At 51.6% G+C, this 12,139-nt stretch overlaps 1 protein-coding gene across 4 annotated transcripts in view; it reads left to right on the forward strand.

The window, feature by feature from the left end:
- The window catches only part of TCN2 (transcobalamin 2), a 31,490-nt gene extending 19,432 nt beyond the window's left edge, over window positions 1-12,058 (forward strand). For all 4 annotated transcript variants that reach the window (XM_073223698.1, XM_073223700.1, XM_073223701.1 and 1 more), the window contains exons 5-12: window positions 985-1,177; window positions 1,897-2,057; window positions 3,011-3,172; window positions 4,198-4,370; window positions 4,488-4,674; window positions 5,569-5,740; window positions 8,140-8,255; window positions 10,673-12,058. In XM_073223698.1, coding sequence (XP_073079799.1) covers window positions 985-1,177; window positions 1,897-2,057; window positions 3,011-3,172; window positions 4,198-4,370; window positions 4,488-4,674; window positions 5,569-5,740; window positions 8,140-8,255; window positions 10,673-10,734 — 1,226 coding nt within the window. In that variant the 3' untranslated portion in view covers window positions 10,735-12,058. The remainder of the gene's footprint in view (window positions 1-984; window positions 1,178-1,896; window positions 2,058-3,010; window positions 3,173-4,197; window positions 4,371-4,487; window positions 4,675-5,568; window positions 5,741-8,139; window positions 8,256-10,672) is intronic.
- The last annotated feature ends 81 nt before the right edge of the window (window positions 12,059-12,139 follow it).

Here is a 12,139-nt window from a genome sequence, read left to right on the forward strand (position 1 = left end):
GCACCCAAATCAGGAGAAACGGGCTACGTGACAGGAAGCCTGGTCCGGGTGCCTGCCAGGCAGTTCCTTCACTCAGTCCCCAGGAGGCGCGGCCTGCCCAGCATCCTGGGATGTGGTACCGTGGAGGCAGCTGGAGCCCTGCAGCAGCTGCGAGGCAGTGAGGGGGGGAAGTCCAAAGGGCCTCTAAGGCCACCTGCTCAGCTCAGGTCCTCCCCTAAGGGAGGAAGGTCAGCTGGAGCTGCCTTCTGCTTCCCCAGGTATTTTGGTTACACAGCTTCCATCAAAACCCAAAGCACAACTGATAAATGGTTGCAAAGGAACAATTTACCTCTCATTCTTAGGGCCTCATGACCTAAACAGGAGACAGAAAAGGTTGATTTTGCTATCTGCACAAAGGAATTTCAGCAGGCAGCCCCAGTAAGGCGGCAGGCAGTCTGCTGTTTTAAAATTAGATGTGTAACATGCTGCACGTATGGGCTGGAATTTCTGTGAACAGGTAGGATATGCCTTCACGGCACCAGAGAGCAGAGGCGTTGCCAGCGGGTCTATCCATGGCTCTGCGGCCTTGCATAAGCTATGACATGACTTCGAACTTCTGTTTCCTCTTTTGTCAAAGCGATGATGACAGTACCTGTGTCACAGGGCTGGTGTAAGGACCTGCTGAGGTCAGGTGGGGTGTCTGGGGCATACCATGAGGCTTGATTCCAGTCTCTCTGTTGCTCCTATGGCAGATGGTTGCCTGGTACCAGCTTCCTCAGCCCGTGGCTCCCCATCTCTCCCTAACCCATTCCAAGTGCCCCTTTGGGATACCTGCTTTCCCCTGTTCCCTTTCAAACAGCCACATTTCCCCATAGGAATAGGGTATGTGGTGGGTGGAGGTGGAGTAGGGATATTCACTCCCTGAAGAAAGCCTTGGGAAGGAAAAAGCAGTTCCTTCTTGATGGCCTGGCCTGCAACCTCACGTGGCCTGTTCTCTTTCCTAAGATATACCAGGGGAGGACAGCAAGCTTCAGGAGAGGCTGGGCCAGCTCCTCTTGCCCTGGATGGACCGGCTCTCCCTGGAGCACCTGAACCCCAGTGTCTACGTGGGCCTACGCCTTTCCAGCGTGCAGGCCGGGGCCAAGGAGGCCCTTTACCTGCACCACCTCAAGCTTGATTACCAGCAGAACCTCCTGGGGTATTGCCATATTCTCTCTTCTCCTGTCCCCATGTCATGCTTCACATCCTAAGAAACAGGAGACTGCATCCTGGTCTGGGCCCGTCATTGCTTTATTGGGAGTTTGAGCAAGTTCTGTCTCCTTTGGGCCTTTCTCCAACTTTAGAATGGAGTTTGTTTGACTAGACTGGAGATGCCAATTTAGGGCCCTTGTGCTGTTAATGCACCGTCCTGTACCTGAGGCAGACGTCGCTAATCCATGACAGCAATCTTCCACACTGAGCCCAGAAGCAGCATCTGACCCTGTGTTCCCTTTCCAGGGGTCATTAAGGGGAGGCCTTTCCTGAGGTCCAGTGTGAGGTTGAATGAGACATGAAGGATCAGGAGCACCACGGGGCATCTCCTGCTTGGTTCCTCTCCAGAAGTGGACACAGGGCAGGGAGAGGAAAGAAAGGGGAGAATGCACAGGTGACGTGTGACCGAAATAGTGGGGCCGGCCCATGTCATTTGGATACAGGAGCCTTCAGAGTTTGTCCTTGAGTTTAATTTCTCAAGGACACACATATGTGTTATGCAACTTATGACTCACACAGCTGACTACACCTGCCTTTGGCAGTTCTAGCAAGGTTTCCAAGTGTTAGGTTTGTTTCCACTTTGTGATGTTTGTTAGGGGCACCCCAAGCCAGGCTTACTGGGGCAGCACTTTCTTATAGGAGTATTGTTAACTGGCTTTGTCTTAGGTCTGGCACCAGCGAATACAGCAGGGACAAGCCCTCCATGGGCCAACTGGCCCTCTACCTGCTCGCTCTCAGGGCCAACTGCGAATTTGCCGGAGGCCACAAGGGGGACAGGCTGGTCTCAAAACTGAAGCGGTTCCTGGAGGACGAGAAGAAGGCCATTGGTGAGGAGATGCAGCCTGCCGGGCGTGTGAGGGCACCAGACAACATTCCCTGCTGAAGCTGCTGCATCAGAACGTCGCATTTTCCCCCTAGGCTCCTTTCCTGTCCTTCATTCTGCCTGTCTGAATGTCCACCTAGAAACCTGGGCCTGCCCCAGGAGCCATCCTTACTCAAGCCTGGCAAGGCCCGCTGCTGTCCACCTCTGGGACAACTGCGCAGCCTCCTTACTGCTTCCTCCTCAACCTCTCTGCTAACGTTCCTGTCTCCTGACCAGACCCAGCACATGGCGGCCAGAGTGAGCATTTTAAATATAAATCTGACCTCATGAGCACTGCTTAAACCCTGCAGAGGCTGCTCTCTGCTTGTGTTCTCAGCACTCCGGCACAGCCTGTCTGTCCTTTTCTCCTCTTCAGACTGTCCACCCACTGGGCCTCCACGGCCCTCTGGCCACACTGGCTACTGGCCACCTGTCAGCTCACAAACCAGGGTCTTCAAAGTGTCCCCTCTATTTGGAAGGTCTCTGTCCTCTTCTAGCTCACTCCTGCCCCACCTCTGGCTCCCCCGGCCCCACCTCCCCAGCATCACTGCCTCAGAGAATCCTGCCCTGACTCCCCGGCTACTCAGAAACCTCTGCACACTGCCCCATGGGTTTTGGTCCGGACTTCAGCTCTAACAGTGCTCTTGGGTTATGGTTGGAGGCCGTGACTGCAGTGTGCCTGGCCTCTTTTCCCCAGTTGGTCGTCTCTCCAAGCACAGCACCCAACATGTAGTGGTCCCCCAGCAAGTATGGGTTGAGGAAATGAAGGAACAAAGGATCCCACAACCCAGAGGAGGGAGTTGGGGTGTGTGTGCAGTGGGGCCCTGTGTGCTGCTGGGCTGGTTGCTGGGAGGGGGCAGAGAGGCAACTCTTCAGGCCCGCTGGGATGCTCCTGCTCCACGGTTTTCTCCCTCCCAGGGCACAACCACAGGGGCCACCCCAACACCAGCTACTATCAGTACAGCCTGGGCATCCTGGCCCTGTGCGTCCACCAGAAGCGGCTCCATGACAGTGTGGTGGGCAAGCTCCTGCATGCTGTGGAACATGACCTGCATCTCCCCTGGGGCCACCTCTCTGTGGGTGAGTGTTGAGGCCAGGCTGACACTCCTCCAAGCCCCCAGTGAAGGCCTCCAACCCCTGGGCCCATGCTCACCTTTCCCTGGCCCCCTTCCCTGTAGAGTCCTTTAGGGGCGAGATGGCAAGGGTTCATGTGTGGTTAAGTGAGCCAAAGTTGGAGCTGGACTGGGGTCCTGATCCCAGGGCGATCACACACTCGCTGTAGGACACTCCAGGCAAGTCAGCTGGCCTTTCTGTTTCAGCTTCTCCTGGAAAATAACCTTCCAGCAGCACATCTCTAGAGGATACCTTGTAAGTAAAGGACTTGCTATGGTGCCTGGTATGGAGAATGTTCTGGATAGATAGCTATGATTTGATCGTCATATGAGCTGGGAAGCCTGAGGCCTGGATTCTGAATCTGCTTCCTCACTGTGTGACCTTGGCCCTCCAATGCCCTTTCTTGTCTTTGTGATTTGTTGTCCCTTCTAGGCCTGGGCTTCTGTGAGTGAGTGAGTGTGCCTTGCATAGGGTGGGGGTAGGAAGGAGTAGGTTAGGGGGTGGGGGGTGGTGCCTAGAGGGAAGGTGGCAGGGCTCCTGACAGCAAAAGGCATGTTTTATCTCAGACGCTTTAGAAAAATCACTGTGGACAGACTAAATCATATAGGGGTGGGGATTGGGGGCTTAAAAAAAACCCAGGTCCCAGACAGCTCACTGGACATATTAAATCAGACCCACCAAACTTCCCTGGTGATTCCAAAGTGCAGGAGGGTTTAGAAAGCAGTGATGTAGGATAAAGTCCTCCCAGGCGTCCCTCCTAACCTCTGTCTCCTGACCTCTCCCAGCCTCCAGCATTCCAAGCAGTAGGCAGGGTAGGGAGAACAACCATCCAGCTTGTCCTGGACACTGGACTTACAGTGACCCTACTGGGAAAGTCATGGGCAAATGGGGCTGGGGTGGTCCACCTGGCTAGTGAAAACTTTCTAAAATGCTGATCTGACTGTTGCCCCGAGGCCCTGCCTGGGCTGACCCCAACTGGCTCTTTCCTGCAGATACAGCAGCCATGGCAGGCTTGGCCTTCACCTGTCTAGAGCGCTCCAACTTCAACTCCAATCAGAGGAACCAGATCATCCTGGCCATCAAGACAGTGCAAGACAAGATCCTGAAGGCCCAGACCCCCGAGGGCCACTTTGGGAATGTCTACAGCACCCCTCTGGCACTGCAGGTGGAAAAGAGACCCTGGGCCCATGGTCCACCCTGGTGGTGGACTGGTTAGGGGCTGGAATACCTGGCTCCTTTCCCCAGCTGACCCACCTTTTCCTCGTCTCTGTTCTGTTGCCAGTTGCTGATGACCTCCTCCACAATCGAGGTAGAGCTAAGCATAGCATGCCTCAAGGCAAGGGCTGCTCTGTTGGCCAGCCTAGAGGATGGGGCCTTCCAGAATGTTCTCATGATTTCCCAGCTGCTGCCCGTCCTGAATCACAAGAGCTATGTAGATCTCATCTCACCAGACTGCCTGGAACCAAGAGGTAGCCAGACCTTGCACAGAAACCGCACTGTTTTCAATCTGCAGAGTGCCTATTTAAGTCTGCATGTCTCAGTGAGGGGCAGTGGGTAGAGGTTCTTCAAGGGGTAGGGATTGTTTGTTCCTGATTTGCCAAGTCCGCAGGGGTTTGTGGGTGTGTGGGGGGCACACTGGCAGCTAAGATGCAGTCACAGCTTTTAGAAGCTCATAATGTGGGGAGGGAGACACCAAATGAAGAGCTGTGAGCTGCCCATGAATCTCCAGCCCCTGTGTGATACCCAGTACAGAAACGGTTGAATGAATGAATGAGTAAGGAGAGAGACACATTTTGTTTAGCTCTGATATGTCATAGTCCCAGTTAGCAGCTTGAATCAGGGCTTCATCTGGGAGAAAGACTTGAGTTGGTGAGAGGGATTTGCCAGTGGAGAAGGGAGCAGAAAGGAGGAGGGGCCAGCAGGAACAAGAGGGTGTGAAAGACTGGAATTTGGGGGAAGTGTCTGACTGAAGATGGGTCTGGGAGAATGAGCTGGAGTGGCAGGAAGGAAAATGAAAAGGAGGGGAGACTCTCAGAGGTTAACAGGGAGTGACATGAGCACGAGTGTATGTTCGGAAAGAGCCCCCTCGGATGCTATGCAGCGGGGGAGAGAGGGGAGATCCTGGAGGCAGAGAAGCCAGTGAGGGCCCTGACCTTGGGTGGCCGGGGAATGTGGGAGCTAAGGGATGGGAGGGCTGGACTGGCAGGCAGATTCCAGCTGCCCAGGTGGCGGTGGTGACTGAGGTGGGCCCACAGGGAAGGAGGAGGTCCTGATGGGCCACGGTGTCTCCAAGGGGAGGAGGAAGATGAGCACCCCGGTCTTCTGCCCGCCCGTGAGCCACCCCTTCCTGTCTCCCTCTACAGCCATGTTGGAGCCAACTATGGAGACGCCTCCACAGATCCAAGTGCCAGAGGTCATCAGGGTCATGCTGCAGGTCCTCAGCATCTGGCCACCATACAGACACTCCATCTCTGTACCTGCTGGGTCCTCCTTAGAGGATGTTCTGAAGAAGGCCCAGAAGCTCGGAGGATTCATGTGAGAACCTGCCACTTCCTGGCCCTCAGCCCACGCGTTGCCTTCTCCCTAAAACAGCCCATGGATGGGACAGGGGATGGAGGAGAGCGTTCCCCTGGGAGAGGCACCAGCCCAGGCTCTGCTTCTGCCTTCCCCACGCCTGAGCTGCCTGTGTGGCAGCAGAAACAGGCAGCCTTGGGCCAGCACTGCCATCAGGAGGGCAGGTTCCGGAGGCAGAGCCTCCGCGTCGGAATCCAGGGCCGGCCAGTCTCCGACTAGCGCTTGTTGTTGGCTGCAGCTCAGTGGGATATCCATTGCGCTCACTTCCTCACAGGGCCTCTCTAGAGTCCAGGAATAGGGCACAAGGAGCACAGGGCACATAGTTTCTGTATGCTCAGTCAGCAGTCAATACAGGCTAGCTTTCATAAGAGTAAGAATTTTTATTATCAATCGATCTTGGTCTGACAAAATACCCTGGAGCAAGCCCCCTATAGAATGTGGAGGTTGGACAATGTCCTTAAACTTGCTTTTCACCTGAGATTTGACAAGTCCGAGAACAAGCATTTCTGGAGCGCGGCTCTATGCCCAGCCTTGTCCATGTTCTAAATAAGATGGGCATGATTCTTACATTCTTATACTATCAGTGGGGAATCTGGCCCAGAGAAGTTGAGTGCCTTCCACCAGGTCACCCAGACCCCAGACATCTCTTCTAGAAAGATATGCCTCAGTTTGAGAAGACCCTGATTGCTGTCCCCAGCTGGAGTTCTCAAAGGACATCTTGCAGCCAGAAGGGTCCCCATTTGGTGCCTTGAAGTCATATGGGCCAGGGAATTTGAGCCAGAAATATGCAAAGACCCCTTTAGAGGACAAAAATACTCCCAGATCCCAGAGTAAGTTATTTTTGTTATAATGTGGCTTAGATGTGTACTACTATGTTTATTATTTAAAGTCCTTTCCCTTTCTGGATCTAGACAGCTATAGATCCTAAACAGCTCTACAAATTAAAAACAAAGAGAACTATTAAACTGTTAACATTCAAATGGGACTCTCTGCTGAGGAGCAGGTGTGCACTGCCAGCTGCGCGGGTGAGCCAGATGCTCTCAGCCTCCCTTGGATTGAGCTGCCATCAGGCCTGAGTTTGTACAAGCAGCTGTGGCGTCATAGGCTCTTCCCTGGTCCTGAACACTCCATTCCTATTCGCTCACCTCGGTTCTCTTCCTGGTAGTCTGCAGTGGGTAGAGCAGTACTGCTGGGGCCAGTACAGTCCCAGATGGCCACACACATTGAGCACCCTTGGCAGGCCTCAGTACCAGGCCTTGAGATTACCCAAGCCCTGCTAGCATTCATGTTTGCATATTTTCATCAAAATGAAAAAAATAGGACTTCACATTTTTATTCAGAACTCCAGGACCTCTGAGAAGACATCAGGCTCACCAATCAGAGAAATGATTCTCTTGTTAATGGGTTCAGAGGCTAGGCGGGAAGGCCGCATTTGAGGCATGTGAATGCACAGCAGAGAAAGCTGGACTACAGAGAAAAACAGAAAGGGAGAGAGAGGAAGAGAGAGGCAGATGCACGGAAAGGTACCTGTGTGCCTGGGGGGCTCCCAGAGTTAGGGAATGACTAGCTCCATGACATCCCCTAAACAATAGTTTCCCGTTGACTAAGTCATCTTGAGTGGGTTTCTGTTTCTTAAAACACCCTCTCTCTCTAAGACAAAACCATTAATAAGCCTTTTGGAGAGGAAGGACATGACCCATGGGGTTTTAAGAGGATCCTTTAGCAGCAGCGTCCAGAAGGGTTGGAGAAATGCAAAGTTGGAGGTGAGGAACTGGGGGTAGGAGTGTGAGAAAGCAGTCTCTTGGTTGCATAGGCCAGAAATAGAGCTCCAACCCTCTCTGGTAGTGGGGAGCATGGGGTGTGTGGAGTTAGAGAGGAGACTGAGCAACCCAGCCACAGGAAGAGGGGAGTGCCACAGAGCCACAGACACTTCCAGAACCTAGTGCCAGCACCAGGTGTTTCTGTCCCTGTCCCCCATGTTCCTGCTTCTCTCTGCACCTGGCACCACCCTCTCTCATGAGGGGCTGTACCTTATATGTGATGCCTGCAGCTTCTGATTCTCACCCCTACAAATCAGCCCCCAGAGAGGGGACAGCTGCTCAGTTGATAACATAATAGGCATCCCTTCCCTTAGGCCTTGGTCATGGTCAATGCAGAGGGGATAAAGTCCCTGAATAGGGCAGTGTCAGTGGGGCTGAAGAAGAGGGGCAGAGATGAGGCCCCTGGACAGGAAGGGCTTGGCTAGCTCTGGCCCCAAGGGTGAGGACAGGACTTTCCTGGTGTGAGTACTTCTGCTTCTGCCCTTGGGTCCATGGGAGCAAAAGTCACCTTTTCTCCCTCTTCCCCTGTCCCTTTTGTAGATATGGAACCCAGGCCTCCATGTCAGGCCCCTACTTGACCTCCGTGATGGGGAAGAAAGCTGGGAAACGTGAGTTCTGGCAGCTCCTCCAGGCCCCTGACAACCCCTTGCTGCAAGGTGAGTCTGGTGGCTGGCCACCTGTGGATGTGTCCCCACCCCAGCCCTGTCCCTGCCACAAGGCTCCCTCAACTCACCCTAGCTTTTCCTGGGCCTCGGATAATCAGTGATGCTCAAGGTTGCTTATAATATATTGAATTATATTCTTAAGAATCTTTATGTAAGTTATTGTGGCAACTCCAGGAAATCAGACAGGTAAAAAAAAAGAAATTTAAAATCACCCATAATTCACTATCCAGAAATAACTTCTTTTAATTTTTTGCATATTTTCTTCCAGATAATTCTTTAAATATGTGAGTTTGTTTTTTCATGAAAATGGAGCCATATTCTGTAGCAATGCTGTCTGATAGAAATAAAATGTGAGCCACATGAATGATCCTGAATTTTCTAGTTGGTGAAACTAATATTGGTAACATATCTTATTTAATCCAATATATGCAAAATATCATTCTAAGATGTAATCAGTATAAAATTACTAATGACATTTTGTATGCTTTTTTTTAATACTAAGATTTCAAGTACTCAGTAGCTGCATTTGGCTAATGTTAACGTATTGGATGACACAGCTCTATATACCATTTTGCAACTTAAAAAAAATTCTTAATCTATTCTAGACATCTTTCTGTGTTGGTATATGTAGCTTAGCATCTCTCTTTGTAATAGCCACATAGAAAATACCATCCACTAGGTGCTTGGGTTGTAAGTAACAGACACAATGCAAATTCGCTTTTGCAACATGATAGGACATATATTGTCCCATGTGACCAGAATCCAGAGGAAACAAGGACTTCAGCACTAGTGCAACCCGGGCTCCAGCTCCGTCTCCCTGTGACTCTACCATCTTCTGTTTGTTGGCTTCCTCCTCCTTCTGTGTCTTCCCAGGGCCTGTTGCCTTTTATGACTGAGGAAAACTTGTCTCAGATGGAACTGGGACACAGGTGCCCTCCTGGACCCATTGCTAGGAGATGGCCCCGGTTCTGGGCACACCATTGGCTAGAGAAAAGGGATCACCACATGACTGGTTTAGGCCAGTCAGGGCCCGTGCCTGGCACTGGGTGTGCACAATGGGTGGTGGAGTGGAGGAGGGGGCTGCAGCTGACTCCTGCTGGGCCTTTAGTGGGTCTCCAGTTTTAATTTTTATCCTAAGGTGTCATGTGCATCTTGTGTATCACCAGACAGATTCTTTTTTTTGTTGTTTTGTTATCATTAATCTACAATTACATGAAGAACATTATGTTTACTAGGGTCCCCCCTTCACCAAGTCCCCCCGACATACCCCATTACAGTCACTGTCCATCAGCGTAGTAAGATGCTGTAAAATCACTACTTGTCTTCTCTGTGTTGCACAGCCCTCCCCATACCCCCTCCCCACATTATATGTGCTAATCGTAAGGCCCCCTTTCTTTTCCCCGCCCTTATTCCTCCCTACCCTCCCATTCTCCCCAGTCCCTTTCCCTTTGGTAACTGTTAGTCCATTCTTGGGTTCTGTGAGTCTGCTGCTGTTTTGTTCCTTCAGTTTTTCCTTTGTTCTTATACTCCACGTATGAGTGAAATCATTTGGTACTTGTCTTTCTCCACCTGGCTTATTTCACTGAGCATAATACCCTCTAGCTCCATCCATGTTGTTGCAAATGGTAGGATTTGTTTTCTTCTTATGGATGAATAATATTCCATTGTGTATATGTACCACATCTTCTTTATCCATTCATCTACTGATGGAACACTTAGGTTGCTTCCATTTCTTGTTTATTGTAAATAGTGCTGCGATAAACATAGGGGTGCATCTGTCTTTGTCAAACTGGGCTCCTGCATTCTTAGGGTAAATTCCTAGAAGTGGAATTCCTGGGTCAAATGGTATTTCTATTTTGAGCATTTTGAGGAACCTCCATACTGCTTTCCACAATGGTTGAACTAATTTACATTCCCACCAGCAGTGTAGGAGGGTTCCCCTTTCTCCACAATCTCACCAACATTTGTTGTTGTTTGACCAGACAGATTCTTAAAGGTCTTAAAGGTCATCTGTCTTTGCTCCTGCTACCTGAAACTTCTTTGGGCACTTACCATGTGCCAGGCATTGGTCCAAGTGCTTTCTAGAAGGTGGGACTCTCTGAGGGAGCCCAATAAAAAGCACTCTCTTTCTCTGCTTGGCTTCTGATCAAATTGAGAAAATAAAGGGGTGGCAGATGGAGACCCCAGATCTGGTCTCTTTTACAGATAAAGGCTGGTCTAGGGGATGCAGTATAGCAGGAGAGCCCAGCGGACTTAGCTGTGAGGCAGATGTGGGTGGCTGAGTCTTCTAACTCCCATCCCTTCAGGATCTTACAGACCCTGGCCTCAGGGCAGGGGCCAAGAACAGGAGGTTGGGGGTGTGATGCTCTGCCCTGTTAACTGCCCCTCATCCCCTGACCTGTCTGCAGGTATTGCTGACTACAGACCCAAGGATGGAGAAACCATTGAGCTGAAGCTGGTTAGTTGGTAGCCTGCTGGGCTCATCCACCCCAGCAGCCTCACACACTCCCTGTGCTTCCACCCTTCCTCAAGACATCCCTGGAACAGGCACTTGCCGGACTGCTGACACGTCATGTGCACTTGGAGCAATGTCCCCTGGATCACCCCAGCCTCCACCCCTGCGAGGGTCCTGAGCCAACAGCCCGCCCTGAAGCAGGGAGCCAAGCACCTTCCCCAGGAGGTCTGTCTGCCTGGGTCTGGCCCAGCCTGGCCCCACAGGCCACTCATAGTCTGAAGGGCACCAAGTATCTCAGACTCTTCAGCACAAGGAGTGGAACTTTGATGGCTGCTGTCATTGTGAGTACTGCCTTCTCTGGGATTGGGGTCCTGCAAGGAGACCTCGGCAGCCCAAGGGCCTTAGCCCTGATCCCAGCTTTCCACTCCAACACCAGGGCACTAGCCCCAGAGCTGTCTATGGCACAGTAGCTGGTAAGAGCCCTGCAGGGCTGCTCAAAGCCCACCTCCAATTGATTAAATAGTTGATTGTGCGCACGCCCCAGCGCTCTGATGCCTCGTGCTGCCTGGATGTGGAGAAGGGGGGAGCAGAGGAGGGTGGGTGAGCATTCTCCTGGGGACTGGGGGAGTGACGCTGGCAGTGGTGACACTGAGTACTGTTTAAGGAGCATGTACTCACTAGACACTTTCTTGCACAACTCTGAGATTGTTGATATTTTTGTTTTCATCTCTGCTTTACAGATAAGGAAGCTGGTACTCAAAGAGGGCAAGTGACTCATCCACAGTGTCAGGCAGGGCATGTGGCTTAGGAGACAGACAGATGTGACCTAGGGTGGCCTCCTGGCTCCTCCACGCAAACACTGAAGATTGAGGGCTTCAGTGGTTGGTATGCTTACATGGTGGAGCCCAGATTCAATGGGAGGCCCAGGACCCTAGAACTGGGGCTCTCAGCTCCTGGCTTTTCCTCAGCACACAGTCAGAGGCACCACCCCAGGCCTCGGTAGCCAGGGACAGGGACCCTGCCTCTCAATGCGAGGGCCCTGGGTTCTGGGCTGTCCTTTGGGAGGTGGGGTTCAGGCCAGGGAGACACCCCCCACACCCCTCACTGAGGTTAGGAAAGGAGCCTGCCCTCAGAGGGGCCTTCTGATAGATAGCATACCAGGTTTCAAGCAATAATCATAGAGTCCTCAAGGCCACAGATTAAACATGTATCTCTTCCTAGAGCAAGAGTTTCAAATATTTAGGGTTTGAGCACATAGGGGAAGTAGGCAATTAAAAAATTCTTTTATATTGAAGCAAACATCAAAGTATCAGAAAGCCAAATAAAAAAGCAACCTCTATTTTATTTTTATTTTTATTTTTATTAAGGTATCATTGATCACACTCTTAAGAAGGTTTCACATGAAAAACATTGTGGTTAC

Source organism: Manis javanica, chromosome 15 (genome assembly GCF_040802235.1).
Source record: "Manis javanica isolate MJ-LG chromosome 15, MJ_LKY, whole genome shotgun sequence".
NCBI lineage: Eukaryota > Metazoa > Chordata > Mammalia > Pholidota > Manidae > Manis > Manis javanica.